At 49.3% G+C, this 20611-nt stretch overlaps 1 protein-coding gene across 2 annotated transcripts; it reads left to right on the top strand.

Moving 5' to 3' along the window:
• The first annotated feature begins 5754 nt into the window (after positions 1–5754).
• LOC118006624 (copper transport protein ATOX1) lies at positions 5755–18059 on the top strand. Of its 2 annotated transcripts, none has more exons than XM_034999336.1 (4): positions 5755–5873; positions 12039–12114; positions 15040–15208; positions 17934–18059. In XM_034999336.1, exons 1-3 carry the CDS (start codon positions 5868–5870, stop codon positions 15162–15164), a joined length of 207 nt encoding a protein of 68 aa, XP_034855227.1. In that variant the 5' UTR covers positions 5755–5867; the 3' UTR covers positions 15165–15208; positions 17934–18059. The 2 variants fall into 2 exon arrangements, with proteins under 2 accessions (XP_034855227.1, XP_034855228.1); XM_034999337.1 differs by having other exon boundaries at positions 5816–5873; positions 12042–12114.
• The last annotated feature ends 2552 nt before the right edge of the window (positions 18060–20611 follow it).

Raw genomic sequence — 20611 nt, 5'->3', positions numbered from 1 at the left:
TCCCGAGCTGAGAGTTCCTTGGCAGATAAAGCAATGAGGCAGCAGCGTGCACCTGCGTTATAACACAACAAACAGCCCCTTGGCGTTCTGGAGGGAGTAGACAACAGCTACAAAGGCCTTTCTTTGCAAAGCTTGACCCAGCATCTACAGAAGGGTCACTCCAGTAGGTGGGGTCCAGGGTAGGGCATACCAGGGAGAAGGCACCACCCCCTTGTCTGTGAGCCTGTCGTCTGCACATGACTACTATCCTCACACCAGCACTCTCAGCCAGAAAGGGCCCATTTCCCAAGCCCACTGGTTTAGTGATAAACTGACTTACCCAAGTTTACAAGGCTACTAAGGAGACTGCTGGGTAGTCTGGAACTCGGAATTCCAGAATTCTGTTTTTAAAAATATTGTTCTCTGTGATTCCTAATACATATTTATTATAGAAAATATGGCAAAGAGAAGTAGAAAAACAGAACTAAAAATCACCTATAATATTGGAATGGGTCAGGGTAGTACACGTAGATCTGAAGATATGAAAACATAGTTAATAAATCTTCTTTGAGAGGCAATCTGACCTATCAAAATTGAAAATGAATAGCTATTCCACAGTAGGAATTTATTCTACATAAACTTTTAAGCAAAGATCTATGTATACGGACTGTCATTACATCATCATCATTAGCATTAAAAGATTGGAAGCCACATGTATGTCTATAAGTGGGGGACTGTATCAAGAATGTGTCAGGAGCAAGTACCAGAAAGTCTGAGTAGCGGTCGCTGAAATTAAGAGGGGCTTACATTTCTCAGCCAACCAGTCTGCAGGCAAGCTGCAGCTGAACACACAGAACCAGCATCTCTGTGATTCTCTTGGCGTTTCCCTCATGATTGTACTCTAGATATCACGTCAGTATTCTCCACAGCAAGGGGAAAGAAGTGGTATCTGTTCCCCTGAAGAAAGCAAGAGCTTTCCAGAAACATTGTAGCAGACTTCTGCTTCTGACTCACTGGCCAGAGCCACATCATATGGGCACACTTGGCTGCAAGGGAAGATGGGAAAGCAAATATTGAGGGTTCTTAGGGATCTGGCTTCTACAGTAGCAAGAGTAAAAAGGCTGGGAATGAGCACTGGATTAGCCAACCAATGGTTTCTGCCATAGGGCCTGGTTAAATAAATTATGGTACAACTGAATAATATAGCATTAGGTATCATTAAAAAGAATGAGGGGGATATGTACAATTAAAGAATAAGCTCTACAATATTTTGTAAAACAAGGAAAGCAAGGTGCAAAATTCTGTATAGTCGCCTTTTGTTTAAAAAGGGGTAGTCAGGGTAGGAGGGAGACTTTTCCCTGTACACCCTTTTGTGCTATCGAAATTTTTAAAATGGTGTGTACATTGGGAGCCTGTAATCCTGCATGCATTCCAGATAACTTCTATAACACTTGCTGTAGTTCATTTCAGGCTTATTTGTAAGTAAATAACTGGAATTTATGCGGATATTTACATACAGGAACTATAATCCTGCACATTTTCCTCTCTTCATTTGTCATATCTAATGAGTTTCCATAACGCTGCCTCTCATGAAGTTGTGCTCTCTCTCTGCTTCACCTCCCCTCTTCCCCAATTCTCTACCTTTCCTTTTCCTTTAATGCCCCCCACCCCGTATCCCTCTGCAGTGATCTTGCTTTCCCAGTCCCAGTACACAGTTGTGCCCAGTGCTACCAAAATGTTGAGCCTTGCCTTCACTTGACCTAAGGAAATGCCTGGCAGGTGGGAAAAAGGTGTGAAGGGTTAAGGGATGAGCATTTTGCTGGTAGGGGAGGAGCCAGGGCCAGGGAGGCCAGGAGTGATTCCAGCAATTAGAAGAATTCTAATATTTTTTGATGCCCACCCTGTGCCAAATAATGTGCTAGGGAGTTTGCATACAGTATCATATATATTCTTACCAATAATACCACACAATAGGTGTCTTTAAGGAACCCATGTGTCCTGGTTTGCCTGTGACAGTCATGGTATTTGCCTACTGTCCTGGCATCCCCTTTCACTCTCAGAAGGCTTGGATAAAAAATTGTATAGTCACCTTAACTATCCCTGTTCTCTAAGTGAGGGTATTAAGGCTTAGAGAGAGAAAGTAATCTGCCCAAGGTTATACAGCTGGCAAATGATAGGGCTAAAATCCAAACTCTGGTCTGTGTGGCTCTGTATGGTGTATATGGACTGAAATGTTGAGGCCCTAACTTCCAACGTGACTGTGTTTGGAGATGGGCCTTTGAGGAGTTGATAAAGGTTAACTGGGGTCTTAAGAGTGGGGCCCTAATCCAATAGGTTTGGTGCCCTTATAAAAGGAGGAAGAGATAACAGAGCCAGCTCTCTCTGCCATGTGAGGACATAGCAAGAACGCAGCCATCTGCAAGCCAGGAAGAAAAATCTCACCAAGAACCAAATCAGCCAGCACTTTGACCTTGACTTTCCGGCCTCCAGAACTGTGAGAACTGTGAGAAATAAATGTTGTTTAAGCCACCCAGTCTGTGATATTTTGTTATAGCAGCCTGAGCAGACTAAGACAGGCTCTCATTTCCATGCTCCTTCCACTCACCATGCTGGAGGTGGGCCTCCTCATTCAGGGCCAGTCAGTGTGAGTCAGTGACTGGTCCTGGCCTAGATTTATCCCTTCCATTTCCTGTTCCCTGAACCTAGGCCAAGGGTGGATCCATTAGCCTCTTCTCTAAACTGAAGTAGGCAGCTTGTGGTCACTCCCTGTATCAGTGTGGGTCTAATCAGGAGAGAGAAACCACGCCATAACTTGAACAAGCAGTTTAAAGCTTATAATGAGTCTGGGATAATGAGGGATTGGCTAGTAACAAGTAAAGAGAACTCTAAAGAAAATAAAAACAGCAGATACAAGAAGGAGCCACCGCTGGTAGGGCCAAGATAGTAAGAGCATCCAAGGAAGAATCTCCCAACCCCCACGCTAGGCTGGGATCCAGGCCTCAGGGCCCACTGAATGGCAGAGAAGTCGCTATGATGCCATGCTGGTAGATCTTTTTTTTTTTTTTTAATTTTTATTGTTATGTTAATCCCCATACATTACATCATTAGTTTTAGATGTAGTGTTCCATGATTCATTGTTTGTGCATAACACCCAGTGCTCCATGCAGAACGTGCCCTCCTCAATACCCATCACCAGGCTAACCCATCCTCCCACCCCCCTCCCCTCTAGAACCCTCAGTTTGTTTTTCAGAGTCCATCTTCTCTCATGGTTCATCTACCCCTCCGATTTCCCCCGCTTCATTCTTCCCCTCCTGCTACCTTTTTTTTTTCCCTTAACATATATTGCATTATTTGTTTCAGAGGTACAGATCTGAGATTCAACAGTCTTGCACAATTCACAGCACTTACCAGAACACATACCCTCCCCAGTGTCTATCACCCAGTCACCCCATCCCTCCCACCCCACCCCCCACTCCAGCAACCCTCAGTTTGTTTCCTGAGATTAAGAATTCCTCATATCAGTGAGGTCAGATGATACATGTCTTTCTCTGTTTGACTTATTTCACTCAGCATAATACCCTTCAGTTCCATCCACGTCATTGCAAATGGCAAGATCTCATTCCTTTTGATGGCTGTATAATATTCCATTGTATATATATACCACATCTTCTTTATCCATTCATCTGTCAATGGACATCTTGGCTCTTTCCACAGTTTGGCTATTGTGGACACTGCTGCTATAAACATCGGGTGCACGTACCCTTTCGGATCCCTACTTTTGTATCTTTGGGGTAAATACCCAGTAGTCATGCTGGATCTTCCTGGAAATCCACCCTCTGGGCTGAAAAATTTCCCTGTCGGGTGCTGGAAAAAACTATTCACAGAGGCACTTCACTGAAGGCACTCTGCTATGAAAGTGCACAAGGGAGAACAGACAATGGAGGAAGCTGCTGGCTGCTAGGTGCTGCCAGTCCCTGTACACAGCAGGAGCCTGGTGCTGAGGGAGCCATCCTCAGAAGATGGGCATGGGGCCACCGCCCACATGGCAAGGGCCTGGCAAGTGAGCACACTGGAACCAGGAAGGAAAACCTTTCCCCTTCCAGTGTGTCTCCAGAACCTTTACTGACAAGGTTTAATATCCTGCCAGTGGGCAAAGGGAAAAAAAAAAATCTAAAGTGTGCAGATCAGGGCACCTGGGTGGCTCAGTCAGTTAAGCAGTTAAGTGTCCGCCTTTGGCCCAGGTCATGATCCCAGGGTCCTGGGATTGAGTCCCAATGGGGCTCCCTGCTCAGCGGGGAGTCTGCTTCTCCTTCTCTCTCTGTAGCTCCCCTGGCTTGTGCTCACTCTCTCTCTGTCAAAATCTTTTAAAAAATTAAAGGGTCCGGATCTATTTTCATAGAGCAAACAAAAAGGATGAATTGGGGCACCTGGGTGGCTCAGTCGTTAAGCATCTGCCTTCGGCTCAGGTCAAGATCCCGGGGTCCTGGGATGGAGCCCTGAATCGCATTGGGCTCCCTGCTTGGCGGGAAGCCTGCTTCTCCCTCTCCCACTCCCCCTGCTGGTGTTCCCTCTCTCGCTGTGTCTCGGTCAAATAAAATCTTAAAAAAAAAAAAAGGAATTGGAGGTGAGACAATAAATCAGTAATGAGCACACTCTCAAAAAGGTTTCATGTATTAAGACTATAGTTTTCCTCAACCAGGGGTTCCCCCAACCAAGCAGAGGAGGGGTACTAAAAGTATACCTTGAGATTAAGGGGCAGTAAATCTAGGATGAAGCCTAGAAATCCGGGTTGTTAATAAGCTGTCCAAACAGTTCTGTTGATGAGAGCTCTCTGAAACTACTAACTCAGACTGGGCCCCTCTGGCAGACTCCTTGGATATTCCAAGAAGAGTGTGCGTCCGTCCCCCCACCCCCGACCCCCATGCTCCTGTGTATGTAGAGGTGTGTGTGTGTGTGTATGTGTGTGTGTGTAACTGCAATTCCCAGTCCTGGCAAGCCTATTTCTCTGTTAGTGTCCTAGAGCACCTCTGCCTTCACCTGTCTTCACCCATGGCTGTGGATCTCACATCCTCGTCGCTTCATTTCTCCACCTCTTTGTGTCTGCCTCTCAAGCCCACTCTTGTCTTCCCACTTTAGTACTTGCTGTTCCCTCTGCCTCCCTCCTTCCCAAATAGCTCCTCTTCATTATATGAACGTGTACTCTCCAGCCTTGACTCAGACTACCTCCTCCCGAAACCTCCGCATTCGGAACCCCTCTCCCGCCCCCAACACACTCCAGCTACGGAGCTGGCTTGAAAGGGGGAGTCTGGTGAGTTAGACATCCTCTCTCAGCTCCCATGATACAGCCCGTCTAACACTGCGTTTTCACCGCCTGCTCCCTTGGCTCCCGACTGGGCCATGTCCTTTTCGCTAGAGCGTCTTGGATACCTAGCACCGTGCCGGCTCACGGCTGGGACTCACTTACACCAGCAAATGTGATTGTCCCTGTAGGGAGGGGCGGAGTCTGTCGTCTTCACTGCGGGGACCTTGCATTCCCAGCCCCTAATACAGGCCTGACTCGAAGCAGGTGGCCGAAAAGTGACCAGGAGGCGTTGCAGGCTGGCCCAGCCGGCTGCGGGCGAGCGGGGGTCTCCGGCCCCGCCCACCGGAAGGAGGCGGGGCGGCCAACGGCGGCGGTCGGGCGGCTCTCCGCCCGCCGGGCCAGGGGGCAGGGCCTAACTGCCGGCGGGCCGGGTGGGGGCGAGGCCTGGCGGGAGGGGCGGCCCTTCCCGGCACGCAGCCCCGGAAGCACGGCCGCGCGAGCTCTCCGAGCCGGCAGAAGCGTCGCTCCCGCAGCCGCCGCCGCCGCCGCCGCCGCCGCCGCCACCGCCACCACCACATCCACAGTCATGCCGGTGAGTGCCTGCTCGCTCCCGCCCCGGGCAGACCCGGGTCCCCCGCTTGTGCCTCGGCTGCACCGCCGATCGGCCACACGTCACTGCAAGGGCTCAGGCCGCCGCCGGAGCTTTTGCCTCTCTTCTTACTCCTTCCCTCCCCATCTACTTCCAGCTTCTGCGACCCTCCAGAAAATCCGATCCGAAAGGGGTTTTATGTAGGAGTCAGGCCTCAGAACATCGGAGCTGCAAGGCCTCCAGGTGTTACAAGCCCAACCCTTCCCTGCATAGACGGGGAAACTGAGACCCAGGGAGGGGGCAGAGTCGCCGAGATCACCCAGGAAGCGGGTGGCGAGCTGGAACTGGGACGTCTAGTCCCTGTGCCTTCCCCCTGTTTGCCCCTGTCTGCGGAGCTGGCTTGAAGGGGGAGTGGGGGAGGGGGTGGGGTGGCTCTTGCCTCCTGGGCGGGGCAGGTTTTCAGAGATCCGCGGTTTTCTTTCCTACCACCTGCCCACTCACCCATTTTCAGTTCAGCCCTGGGCGACACTGACTGGAGACAACAGTGCTTTTAACCTTTCCTACCGATCACTTTCTGAACCTGAACCCATGAGCCCATGAGAGGTTAAGGGACCTGCTCAAAAAATTGCCAGTTGAGGGACGCCTGGGTGGCTCAGTTGGTTAAGCGGCTGCCTTCCGCCTGGGTCATGATCCCAGGGTCCTGGGATCGAGTCCCACATCGGGCTCCTTGCTCAGCAGAGAGCCTGCTTCTCCCTCTCTCTCCCTCTGCTTGTGCTCTCTCTGTCAAATAAATAAAATCTTAAAAAAAAAAAAAATTGCCAGTTGCTCAAAGACAGGGTTTGGGGAGGAATGAGCAGGTCTTAGGGGCCTTTGCCACTCACTCAGTCTTAATGCACATACGTGGTTGCTCAGGGTCTCATTCTGTAGATAAGAAATTAAGGACTTTGGCAGATAAAAAGAGAAAAAGCCCAGTAACTTACTGGAGGTCTCCTTTAGGCGTTGGGTGGAGCCAGGATTGAGCCCCTTATCTTCAGGCTCCCAGTCTCTCCTGGCCTGACCACTTGGGAAATAAATGCCAGACAAAAGTAGTTATACCGGATTGAGAGTAAGCTGTGATGCCAAGCACGTCCTGTAGAGCCTGGTTGGGGTCATGTGGTGGTTAGCAGTTTCCCCCAGGGTGCCTGGTTTATGGCTCTGCTTCAAGTGGATACCCAGAGGTGTCCCACAGATGCCCTGTGTCTTAGCAGCCTAGCTTTGGGGAGCTGGCAGGTAAGCCAGAGGCCCCCTGGGCCAAGTCACAAACATCTCAGGTGTCATTTCCATTGGGTCTTGCCAGGTGCCTTGAGACAAATCCTCAGCACAAAGTATGGACAAAGAACCTGACGTTATCAGCCCTCCTACTTGAGCAAATCTGCCTGTGGCAATGTTAACAGGACAGCATTAATCACCCTGGGACTAGGATAGTCAAGGTCACTAGGTTTTTGTAGAGGGTGGCAGTGAAGGAAAGACCAGTTTGAGGATCACTCTATACTCTGTTCACTTCTGGAGATTTTGACAGACAAAAGACCCTCCAGAGCAGATGGTCAGAATGAAGAGGGCACTTGGCACCACATCATAAGATGAGAAACTGAAGAGAGGAGGGTATTAGTCAAGGGGCTGTGGTCAAAACTGGTCAGCATGTCACCTGAGAGGTTTCTCAGACAAAAACTTGGAATCTCAGAAGCCTCTTTGAAAAACTCTGTGCCCTTGCTTGTCAACTGCGTGACCTTGGGCAAGCCGCTTTACCTCTGCCTTTATTTCCTCATCTGTAAAATGGGGATAAAATCTGATATCAGGGGACTATTGTTAGTATTACCTGGAAAAACGCCAGTAAAATACTGGCATAGCCAGTCCCCAAGAAATGGTAGCTCTTGTGTCAACCTAGGACAAGTGGGGTAGAACTAGAGGCAGGCGAGTGTTAACCCCATTTTAAGAAGGACCACAGTGGTTAGAAGTTTAGGCTTTGAAGATATTTTCAGTCTGGGCTCTGTTCCTCACTAGCTGTGTCACCCTGAGTGACCGACCTAACCTCTGAATCTCAGCTCCCTTGTCTGTCAGGAAAGGATAATAATGGCCATCTCATGGGGACCTTGTGATGTTTAAACAGGGTAATGTGTGCAAAGTTAGAACAATGCCTGGCATGTAGTCCTATTCAAATATTAGTATTCATAAACAAATCGACGTTGTGTTCAAAGACTAAATATCCTGGATATTTGAGAAAGACTTCCTTCTCTGGGAGGGGGCTGGACAAGGTGACTCCACTGCATTTCTGCCCTTCCAGTTCTGAGATTCTGTTAAAGAATTTTACAGTTTACTGGACTTTTTCATTGCTGTAAAGGACCTTAGAGGTGACAGGCCTGTCTGAGGGGCTGAGGCAATAGGGGGCTGGCCTTGGGATTCTCTGTAAAGAATGGATTACTCTGTCCTTTAAGTAGATTTTCTACCACCCCCGAATGGACTTGTGCAAGTCCGAGTAGAGGGAAAGAGCACCGACTTGTAACGTTGGCCACCCAGAAGCCGCCTCCTGGCTTCTGACCTCTGTACTGTGGAGGATGAAAGGGGACCCGTGCTCTGTAGGTAGCAGCAGAAAGCTTCACTTCTGTTGACTTGAGGTTCTTGGGCAGCATACACTTGTTCCTCTTCATGAGCTGTCCCACTCCCAGAGCTCCTGCTGAGAGTCAGGGTCACAGGATGGCACCTGGCAGCACTGTTGGCAGCTCCTCACTAGCAAAACGTCCCTGGAGCCAGGAAGGCCTGGGTTCGCATCCCAGCCGCGGCACAGACTCGCCCCATGACTGTGGGCAGCTCCGTGAACCCCTGGGAGCGTCAGTTTCCTCTGGAGTAAAATAGGGTCTCTAGCTCCCTTCCCAAGCCCAGTGAGAACTGAGATTCTGTGTACCGAGCATTTGGCGCACAGGGGCACTCAGTAGACTTAGGTCTTATATCGGTCTTGCAGACCCTTTAAGACTTTGGGTGGGGATCCAGGTGCAAACCATCGACAAATCTGGATTGTCTGTTGGTTATTCTAGAGCAGGAGTCGGCACACTTTTTCTTAAAGGCCAGGTGAATGCTTGAAATGCTTTAGGCTTCACGAACCATCTGCTGCCTTTACAACTACTCAACTCTGCCATTCCAGTGTGAAAGTAAGCCAACAGGCTTAGCAGTGTTCCAGTAAAACTTCATAAAACCAACTCAGAGTCAGGCTGTAGTTTGCCAGTTCACATTCTAGAACAGCATCTCAAACTGTAATGTGGGCAGGAATAAACTGGGTGTCTTGGAGTTGTTTTTTCAGTTTTTATTTTTAAGCAATCTCTCCACCCAACCTGGGGCTCGAACTCACGACCCCAAGATAAAGAGTTGCACGCTTCTCAGACTGAGCCCTCCAGGGTTTCTTGTTAAAACGAGGATTCTGATTCAGGAGGCCTGGGGTGGGACCTAAGATTTTGCATTTTGCAAGCTCCCAGGTCACACTGATACTATTGGTCTGAGGACCACACCTTAAAGACAAGATTTTGGAATACTTGCTACAAATCCTGTTTTCCAGAATTTGTTATGGTTGTTGTTAAGTAGTCATACAAGCTAAAGGAATCAGAGGTGTTTAGAAGAAAAGAAAAACTAACCATTTTCTTTAAGGCAGGTTTTGCAGATTTGGTCTCAGTAAAATAGTGGAAAACCAAACTCTTAACTCTTGGTCTTAGTTTCCCCTGGACGGCATGATGACTGAAGCCAAACCCAAACATGTTCTGAGACTTGGAAAGAGCTTGAGAAGCCATTAGTCCAATTTTTCTAGGTGTGTGGCCTTGCCTCCCTGTGTCTCCCCAATGGGTTAAAAATGGAGAGAGTCCCAGGGCCCAGCCCAGAGCCTCAGAGCTGATAGAGGTAATTGCTTGCAGAGTTGCATGTCCTCAAGTCCCCAAGTGATTCTTCTGTGCACTGAGCTTGAGGAAACTTGAGTTAGCTAATACCTTTTTGGTAAGGTAAGGTGACTGGGGCCCTTAAGGTGCAGGGATTTTTTTTTTTTTTTTAAAGGCACAGGGATTTTTGCCTGAGGTCTTCCAGCGAGAAACATTGATATGTCCAGAATTCCAACTGAGGTAACAAATTTGAAATATTTTGGAATGCTTGGGTGCCTGGGTGGCTCAGTCAGTTAAGCATCTGCCTGCCCCTGCTCAGCAGGGAGTCTGCTTCTCCTTCTCCCTCTGCCCCTGCGCCCACTCAGCTCACGAACTCTCTCCTCTCTCTCTCTCAAATAAATAAAATCTTAAAAAAAAAAATACTTTGGAATGCTCCATGAAACATGTAGCCATTGTTTTTTGAAGTGAAGGAAAAGAGAGCTGTGGAACAAACTAATAATAATGCAACAACTAATTTTTCACCCAGTGGAGACTATTAGTAGGTTCCAACCTCTTTTTTTTTTTTTTTAAAGATTTTATTTATTTATTTGACAGAGAGAGAGAGCGAGAGGGGGAACACAAGCAGGGGGAGTGGGAGAGGGAGAAGCAGGCTTCCTGCTGAGCAGGGAGCCCGATGCGGGGCTTGATCCCAGGACCCTGGGATCATGACCTGAGCTGAAGGCAGACGCTTAACGACTGAGCCACCCAGGCGCCCCAGGTTCCAACCTCTTAATGTTTTAGTTACCTTCTGCTCCTGAGGAATGACCCCAAATCTCGGTGGTTGAAAAGGGTAAACGTTTATTAATTCTTAGTTTCTGAGAGTCGGGAATCTGGGAGTAGCTCTGCGGGGTGTCCCAGGCACGGGGTCTCTGATGAAGATGCATGAAGATGTCTGCCGGGCTGTAGTCATCTGAAGGAGTGTCTGCTTCCACAATGGCTCCCTCACATAGCTGTTGGCTGGACACTCAGTTGCTCACCGTGAGCACCTCTCCATAGGGTTGCTTGAGGGTCTTTAAGACGTCTCAGCCAGCTTCCTCCAGAGAGAGAGCAAGGAAGAAGCCCCGGTGTCTTTCAGGACCTGGCCTCAGAAGTCACATAACATCACTTCAGCCATATTCTGCCAGACACACACCAACCCTGAGACATTGTGGAAGGGGACTTCTCAAGGGCATAAATACTCAGGAGGTGGAGGTCACTGGAGCCATCTTGCAGGCTGGCTCCCACACTTAAAATGATTGTCACATTCACTAACCTGGAGAAGGGACTCTCATACCCATTTTTCAGATGTAGAAACCAGGGCAAGAAGAGTTAAATAACTTACTCGTGGTGGTACAGCTTGTAAGTGCCAGAGCTGGGGACTGAGGCTGGGCTTATTTCCAGAGATTTTAAAATAGAAGATGTATTGGTATAGTAAATTTTGTCTGAAAGCAAAGGAAGGACCCAGAGGTCCTCAACCAGCTGTGTCAATCATCTGCTCACTCAATAAAATGTAGTAAGCACCTACTGTGTGCCAGGCACTGTTCAAGGATCGGGTCGCAGCAGTGAACTGAACAAAGCTTGCCTTCAGGCCCTTGGAGACTATAGGATGTTGAGCCCATATGAAGAGTCGAGGAGTCTGGGTCCCCTTACTGGCCCAGCCTCCGACCCACTGGGAGCCCAGGCAAACCCCTTCCTGGGACTCAGGTGCTGCCTTGGACCGTGAGGCACGTGGGTGAGCACAGTGATCTCCGTGTATCAGAATACCAGAGACACTTATTAGCCACGATAGACGCCCCAGCCCACGCTCGTTGATCAGAATAGTTTTCGCAAGTTCTTGGGTGATTCTAATGCAGATGATGATCTTCTGCTGTATAAATAAGACCACCAGATCAGCATTGCTCAGAGGCCATGGGCCCACCTATGTCAGAGCTGTCGGTGGTCTCAAGAACCAAGATTTTGAAGGTAAGACTTTAAACTAGCTTCCCAGGTGATTCTACTCATCGTGTGCTAGACACTGCTGAAGGATTTGTAGGGATTATCTCATTCAATACAACAGCCTGTGAGATGGAGGAACCCTTTCTTAATTCCACTTTACACTCTAATAGAGTGGGACTCAGAAACAGGCTGCTGGTAAGTCTGATGACAGCCAGCCTGGCCCTGTCTCTCTGCGTTCTGTCTTGGCCCCTGGGTGGGCCTGCATGCTGGTGGGGGGTGTGGGTTGTGCCTCAGGACTGGCTCACGGTCCCCTTTGTTTTAGAAGCACGAGTTCTCCGTGGACATGACCTGTGAAGGCTGCTCAAATGCCGTCAGCCGGGTGCTCAACAAGCTGGGAGGTGAGTGAGTGGCCCGCAGGTAGGGGTGAGGTGGGGGAGGCCGGTGCCCTTAAATTGCGTGCAAATGCATGCAGCCACGGAGCCAGAGAGGCTTGAGTTGAAGCCGATAATAACGGGACGACTAAAATGTATTGAGTACTTACTTAGCATGTGCCCAGTACTCTGCTTGGTGGCTTCCTGTGGACCACATCATCTGTTCCTCACCAGAGCCATTTCGGTGGCTCCTTAGACTGTCTCCATTGTAAGCAGGAGGAACTGAAGTTCAGAGAAGTTGAGCGACTTCACTGAGATCTCAGAGTAAAAGTGACAGAGCTGGGATTTGGCTACATAGTCCAGCTCACGGTCTTGGCAGCACTAGTTAACATGTTGGTGATCTTCGGTGTGATCATTTTGCAGATGATACCTTGGAGTGTCATTTTCTATTAACATTTAGAAAATTGTAATATTTTTTCAAAATGGACTTTGACTGGGGCGCCTGGGTGGCTCAGATGGTTAAGCGTCTGCCTTCGGCTCAGGTCATGATCTCAGGGTCCTGGGATCGAGTCCCGCATCGGGCTCCCTGCTCCTTGGGAGCCTGCTTCTCCCTCTGCCTTTCTCTCTCGCTCTGTCTCTCATGAATAAAAAAAAAAAAAAAAAAAAAAAGGACTTTGACTCAAGTCACATGCAGAAGTCCTAAAGCGCCTCTTCTGGACATATTTAGAAAACCGTTATTCTCATCCAGCCCCCTTGGTTCTCAGCTGGGGAAACTGAGGCCCAAAGAGGGCTGGGGTCTGGCCCTGGGGCTCCATGAGGTAATGACTGAGCTGTGCTCAGAGTTCTGGTAGTGCTGGGCAGTCCGTCTTCTAAGATTTCTCACGGTTAAACCCAAATAATACCCAGATTTCAAGGGGCTTCCATGTGGATGTGATCCCATTAGCACTTGGAGCGTTCCTCTGAGCTGCTGGCCTTTCCGTCTGTGGAATGGGGATGTTGACACCAGAGCCCGGGAGGGGAAGGCACTTGCCCAAAGTGAGTCAACGGCTGGTTTCTAGTCCTGGAAACTGGAATCCTAATTTGAAAGAATCTGAAGCAGGAGGAAAAACCTGGCTGCTGACTTGCCATGTGACTGGGGCCACCCTAGCTGCGTGTCGGCGTGTCAGCCTCTGTCCGCTTCTGCTGTGGATCCCGTAAGAGTGAAACTCTGCTCGAAAGCCCCTCCAGTATGATGTGGCACGTTCCAGATGAAGTGAGGGGTGAGGGCGGGCCTGCCTGCACTCTTGACGGCTTGAAGACACCCGGCCAGGAATCTGGGCTGCAAGGAGCACCTTTGAAACCCACTGGGTTGGATGATCCCAGAGTTTCTTCCAGCGCGATGGTGCCACCAAAATACTTGTTCCAAAGAGAAGGGAGACACTTCTGAACCAAAACACAAAGATCCAGTGTGCAGCAAGGACACGGTACATTTTTTTCTCCCTCAGTATCCGTTCGGTACAAATTGCAGACATTATGACTAAATCCTGTGCCCTGGGCTTTTAAGGCTGTTTGATGTTTGGGGATCTCCCTTTGAATTTGGATGGGTTTCTCCCCATCTTTGACTACTATCCCCACTTGGGTGGCCTCTTGAGGTCAGAAGGATTAGTTGGAGCCTTAGATGAGCAGTGCTGGGCCTGAGGAATCACAGCTAATGGCATATGGGAACTGGAGAGACCATAGGGGCTGGCCACCCTGAATTCCTTCCTGTGCAGCTGGGGAAACAGGCCTAGAAGGGGCAGGACCCACCTGTAGTCATCCAACAAGTCAGTGGTGAAGCCAGGCCTAGAACCTATCAAGGGCTTTCCCTCTGCATTCCATTTTCTCAACAAGACACATTCTAGGTATTCCCATGGACTGCTCTTCGGGGAAGGGAGGGTGGCTTGAAATTGACACAGCCCTTTAGGAGGGTGGTTTTACAATATCAACATTTAAAATGTGCCAGTCCGTTGCGCCCCCGTTTCCATTCTGTAAATTCATGGTATAGAAATATTTTCACAAGTTTTATATGTTCAGGTATGTTCACTATAGCGTTGCAGCAGGGCACTGAGTGGATGTACGGGGTGTCCACACTGTGGAATGCAGTGTAGCTGTTAAAAAGAGGATGATGGGGGCGCCTGGGTGGCTCAGTCGGTTAAGCGTCTGCCTTCGGCTCAGGTCATGATCCCAGGGTCCTGGGATCGAGTCCCACATCGGGCTCCCTGCTCAGCGGGAGCCTGCTTCTCTCTCTCCTCCCTGCTCATGCTCTCTTCTCATTATCTCTGTCTCTCTCTCAAATAAATAAATAAAATCTTTAAAAAAAAAAAAAAGAGGATGATGTAAGTCTGTATATACTGAGATGGCAAGATCCCCTGGACACTGGAAAGTGAAATATAGCAAGACCTGTTTATAGAGTACAATGCCGTTTGGGGGAATTACTTTTCACTTGTCTGTCTGGGAGAAAGACTGGGTAGATGCCATGCTGTTTGTAGTGACTTCTGGAGGCCTTCCACTTTCTAGTTTTATTCAGAAATGTTTGCTTTTTTTTTTTTTTTTCAGTGGTGTGTCTGTGTTAATTACTTTTGAAATTAAAAAGAAGAAAAAATTTAAAAGCCCGAGCCTCAAGCAGGGATTGGCAAACTATCGTCTGTGGGCCAAATCTAGCCCACAATCTGTTTTTGTACAGCTGAGAATGGTTTTTCATTTTTAAAGGGGCGTAAAAGCAATACACAGAGAGAGAAGATGATGCAGCTGAGTCCATGTGGCCCCTGATGCCTAAAACGTGACTCTGGCCCTTTATAGGAAGAGTTTGCTGATCCCTGGCATGGAGGAAAGGGGAAGGTGGTTGTGAATAAGAATTCTAGAGCCTGAACTCTCTGGCTCTGATTGGGAGGGTCTCTGATTCCCCCCTACACACCTCACTTCCTTTTCCTGCAGGAGTTGAGTTTGACATTGACCTGCCCAACAAGAAGGTTTGCATCAACTCTGAGCACAGCGTGGACATTCTGCTGGAGACCCTGGAGAAAACAGGAAAGGCTGTTTCCTACCTCGGCCCCAAGTAGCGAGGGCCCGGACCCCTGGGCCCAAGATGGACCAAAGGGAGCAGGTGGGTAAAGCCCCAGCCCTTGTACAAAATATGTCATTATCTAATGCAAATCCCACGTTCCGGGAATCCTTACAGCCCCCTGAGAGTACACAGAGCACTGTGTTACGTCTCCCAGGGTCCCTTTTATGACTTGGGGAGTGCATCTCGTGATCAGCAGGGGTTAAGTATAGAGCGTAGAGCTTGAGCAATGCTTTGATAAACTGTCCCATCCAAGAGGACCCTATGCCCTGGGCATCATGCTCCTGTGCCCTGACCAGGTAAGTTAATTCAACTTGGCCTCTCTCCCCACCCGGAACTGGTGTCAGCTTCCTGAGCATGCCCTCTGCCCCGACTGGTACAAAAGCAATCCTCATGTCCAGGCTGGATGTCCCCTTTAAATGTCCACAATCCAGAGAGGCACGTAAGTGTGGCACTGTGCCGAACCATTCGCTGTGGAACCAGGACAGACCTCACTGACTGATCCAGCGCTCCTTCCCTCTGTACCCTGCTCCAGAATCCTTCACGGCACAGAATCCTTCCCTCCCTGGCTGTCACTGCCCTTGTCGTGCTTGAATTACAGTGACTGCCACATCCCTGCCGTGGATCAGGGCTCAGTGCCATTGAGAAACATGAGGCCTGGAGAGGGGAGGGGACTTGACCCAAGCCCCACACAGGCGAGTGGCAGAGGCAGGATGAGAGGTGTCCTGAATCAGAGTTCTTTCGTGGCCGGTGGCCTTGTCCCTGTGTGTGGGCCCACGAGAGCTCCCCAGGCAGAGGCCAGCCACAGCTGACTGGTGGGCTGTGGCTGTGTCCTGTGTAGAGGGTGACATCACATGACATCATGTTAGATGCATCTGTTTTCCTCATCCCCTTTTATCCATGGACACAGCCCATGGTCAGGAATGAGCCCAGGATGAATAATGATGTCCTCATTTCACATTGTGACTTTGAATACTTCTTACATTCTGGAGACTCAGGCCTTTCATCTCTAAAATGGGGCCACAACCTCTATCCTGTTTTCCTGCCATGGGGGATGGTTACTGGGAAATCCCTCTGAAAATGAAGGATGATCCTCAAAGAGAAGATACGTTTCCACCATGCTGCGGATCAGTGTTGGTCACATGGTTCCTGAACCCCGAGGGGTTTTGGAGGAGAATGGTGGGTGGCACTCTGGGCCTCTCCATCTGTCCCTGGTTGCCCTGTTTCGTAAGGGGCCTCTGTGTCAGTTTATAAGATTGTGGTTGATAAAAGTGCTCTGACAAGACAGGATAGAAGGAGGGAAGAGCCAGAACTTCCTGAGTAGGCGAACCACATGGGGGAGCTCCAACATAGGCCTCTCCCTTTGGAGACTCCTGGCCCCAGCATATGAATCTTGTTCAACTCCTGCCAGTTGTAAACCATGGGTAACTTGATGTGTGTTCTTCTCATAGTAGTTTTTAAATTTATTGAGGTGAAGTTCACATAACATACAATTAAAGTGTACCATTTAGTGGATTTCCTGCATTCACGATGTTGTGCAGCTCTGGTTTCAAAGCTTTTATCACCCCAGAAAAACTCCCCGAACCCATTAAGCGGTCACTCTCCACTGCCCCCTCTCCCAGCCCCTGGGAGCTGCTAATCTGCATTCGGCCTCTCAATTTGCCTCCTCTGGATGGTTCATTGAAAAGGAACCATACAGGGTGCCTGGGTGGCTCAGTTGGTTTAGCAACTGCCTTCGGCTCAGGTCATGATCCTGGAGTCCTGGGATCGAGTCCCGCATCGGGCTCCCTGCTCAGCGGGGAGTCTGCTTCTCCCTCTGACCCTCCTCCCTCTCATGCTCTCTATCTCATTCTCTCTCTCAAATAAATAAAATCTTAAAAAAAATAAAATAAATAATAAAATAAAAAAAAAAGAAAAGGAACCATACAGTTTCACTTAGCATAACGTTTTCAGGATTCATCCAAGCTGTACCACGGATCAGCACTTTATTCCTTTCTGTGGCTGAGTAATTCTCATAGTTTTCAATTAATTAATTTATCTTTGCTTTTTTATTATGGAAGTTTTAAACATATAAGTAGTAAAAGGAATCCCTGTGTACCCATTACCCAGATCCACTGATAAGTCATTGCCATCATTGTTCTATTTCATCTGTGCCCATTATTTTGAAGCAAATTCTAGATAACAGCTAAGTTTATCTGGGCAAGCATGTTAGCAAGCAATGTGTAGTATGGAAAGGCTCCTGCAGACTCAGCTGGACAGCACTTGGTGATTCTCACCCGTCGAGCGAGCTTCCCCCCGCCACGTCCCGGCAGCATCTGTCTCCGTCTGTTTTAAGACACTCCCCAGTGACGGATTTGAAGCCAGGTTTGGGACTCAGAGAGAGAGTGTTTCTGGGTCGTAAAGTCACCTCGACTGTCTGTTCGTCGGCAGATTTGTTTGCTGGTGATTTTGTTCATTCTCTTCCCAGTGTGAATTGAAATAGGACAGGGAGAACCTGCCATCCCAGCAGCCCCGGAGGTTCCCCAGGAGAAGGCGTTGGTGGAGATTGGCTTTGGCGAGATTAATGGGTTCCAGCCAACCCGACTATTACAGACTGGGTGGGAGGAGAGTGCAGGGCTGAATGCTGCAGTGCTCGTTCTGCTCCAGCACCTGGGTTTCCCACTTACCTCCCACAACTGCCCCTTAGTGAACCTCTGCTGCTTTTGCAATGCCTTCTTGTGCACAGCAGATGGTGCTTTCCTTCCACCTAACTTCTCGTCTCTTCCAGGGCACTGATCTCCTGCCTTCCAGACAGACCAGGGGCCTGGCAGTCCTGCTCAGCGATGGCAGTGACCCTCACTTGCCCTGCTCCTCCCTAGCTTCCCTGCAATAAAGTTGAGCCGCTCTTGTTGAAGGTGTTGTCTCTTGCAGTGTCTGGATATTACTTGCTCACATGCTCTGAAGGAGTAATTACAGTGCTTACTGGGGTTGGAGTTCTAAGGGCTCCCCACTGGGAGCACCAGGCCTGACAGATTGTGATCCTTTGCTCTGTGATCTTCGGCAAGTCATTTCCCCTCTCTGCACCTCACTTTTGTCATCTACAGAGTGAAGATGTTGGGCCAGATGGGTGATCCCCTTTGTTTTCAATATTTTGAAAGACTTCTATCATCAAGTGCATTGCACTGAAGGGATGTTAAATCTTACAGCAGTTAGAAAAGTGGGTAGAGGCTTGTAGACAGACTGCCTGGGATAGAGTCCATGCTCCAGTACCTCCCAGCTGGGCCAGTTAATTTCTCGGTGTGCACAGGCTTAAAATGCAGTAATAGCATCCGCTACAAATGGTGGCCGTGTGGATTAAATGAGGTGACATGTGTAAATCACTTCAAGTGGTGCTTACCAGTTAGACAGTAAACATTCTTTATTCACTCATTTGTGTGTATTCCATTAATCATAGGTCTATAGAAATGGCAGTTAGGATTCCAGTCAGCCTAAAAATAGTGTCTCACAGAGTTCATTCAATTATGTCAAAACAAAGGGTATGTTTTACTGTGTGTAGCTCTATTTTATTAAAAACTATGTATTTCTTTAAACCAGAAGTTCTCAAACTTTTATTGTCTTAGGAACCTCTTACACTCTTAAAGATTATTATTGTGTATCTCAAAGAGCTTTTGCTTATGTAGGTTATGCCTTACTAGAAATCAGATTTTTGAAATGCAAGAATACACGAGCCCATATCCCATTAGCCGCTGGGACTAGATGAAGCCATTGCACATCTTTAGATTCTGGAAAATTTCACTGTATGATTGTAAGTGAAAGGAAAAGGCATCTCATGACAATCATTTTCCCCCCCTTTACCTTCTGAAAGGGTTTTGGGTACCCCACGTTGAGAATCGCTTTAGCCACTTATGGGGCACTGATGGGGGACCAGCGCTGCTGGGCTCAGATGCGACCCAGTTCTGAAGCTGACCCAGCTGTGACCTTAGATCCGTCCCCTCATGTCCCCAGAAGCAGTTTCCTCCTCTGCACATGGATAATGCCTGCACTTCAGGGAGCTTTGTAGCCAGAAATAAGACTTTGTTCCAACTCTAAGCTGTGTGCTAGCATAATTTTGGTCCCCTTACGAGATTATGAACTCTCAACCATCTCTGCCTTTGTGGCCCTCAGCACAGGGACGCTCCCAACCCTCCTGGTAGCTGGCTTTCTTGGCCACCAGATGGCAGTGTCCTTTGGGTTGGACCGTCAGGAGAAGTTTAAGACTGGGACTGTGGATTCGGGGAGGATGAACCTGAGGGTTTTTCCATTTTTTGGAGCCTGCCAGGAGACCTCGTTCAGGCTGGCTGGCCCATTGAGCACGCCCCAGGATTGAGGCGCCGGTGCCGCTTGGGACGAGTGGGCCTGGGAGGAGTTCTTCCCCACCCCCCGCCCCCCATCCGAGTTTCCAGCTGAGGCCCTTGGTTCTGTTCTTTGAGGCTCCAGAAGGGCCGGGAAGCTACCCCGCCTATCAGCCGCGCAGTTGGCCGCCCACAGAATGAGATCAGCCGGCAGGGTGCGGGCTTCTGTGGGGGTGGGAGTGGGGAGCCGATGTGTCCACGTACGACTCGGGGCCTCCTCCAGCGCCTGAGCCAGCCCTCGCCGCAGCCAAACCGCTCCCGGGTCCCCTAGATATCGGGCTGTGGGTCGTGCTGCCCCCCTGTAACTGGAATGTTCTCCGCCTGCCTCCGCACCACCACCCTATCTCCATGTAGAAATCCCTTTCCCTCCCTTACATACCACAGCTTCCATGAAACCTCTCCACAACTGGAAGTAATTTATTTCTTCTGGCCCTCACAGCATTGATCCCATCAGGTTCAGGGTTGGGACAAAGCTCTTTGTCCACGTGTCTTTCCTGTCCTCCAGCATCAGGCTAAGCACAGAACAGGCACCGAGCGAATATTTGCTGGCTGTGTAATAGGTACCGTTGGGAGGGTGTTTATTGTGCGTTGTGCCCTTAGTTAATGTCATTCCATCCTGTCAGGTCCCCACGAGACAGTGGACGAGGACAGACCCTGGTGCATGGTAGGTGCATGCATCCTCAGAGGAGGAGATTGCCTGGTCTAATCCTTTCAGCAGGCTTATATTTTTGTCAAAGGTCCCTGGTGGTGAGTACAGCAGCCTAGAGTGGCCTCTGGGGTGGTCCCAGTAACTGTCATTGTCATTGTTTCTGGGACTGATGGGGTAAAGCTCCCAGCCACTTTGCCTCTGTCAACCATCCATCCTGTGGCCAAAGCCTTGGTTTGTCCAGTGCTGACCGAGCCCACAGCTACAGAGAAGCCATCTACCCCTCAAGGGGCTGGAGGTAGAGCCTGGGGCTGGACGTGAGTGAGACTGTGTCCGCCATGGTGGTGTGGGCCCCAGAGGGAGCCCCTCCACGTGCTGAGTGAGCTTAAGCTAGTCACCTTCTGTCCTGACCTCCTGTTAAATACAAGA

Source organism: Mirounga leonina, unplaced genomic scaffold, assembly GCF_011800145.1.
Source record: "Mirounga leonina isolate KUSES-001 unplaced genomic scaffold, KU_Mleo_1.0 Mir_98, whole genome shotgun sequence".
Classification (NCBI taxonomy): domain Eukaryota; kingdom Metazoa; phylum Chordata; class Mammalia; order Carnivora; family Phocidae; genus Mirounga; species Mirounga leonina.
The sequence above is the reverse complement of the archived record's forward strand: the minus strand, read 5'-3'. Positions and strand labels throughout refer to the sequence as shown.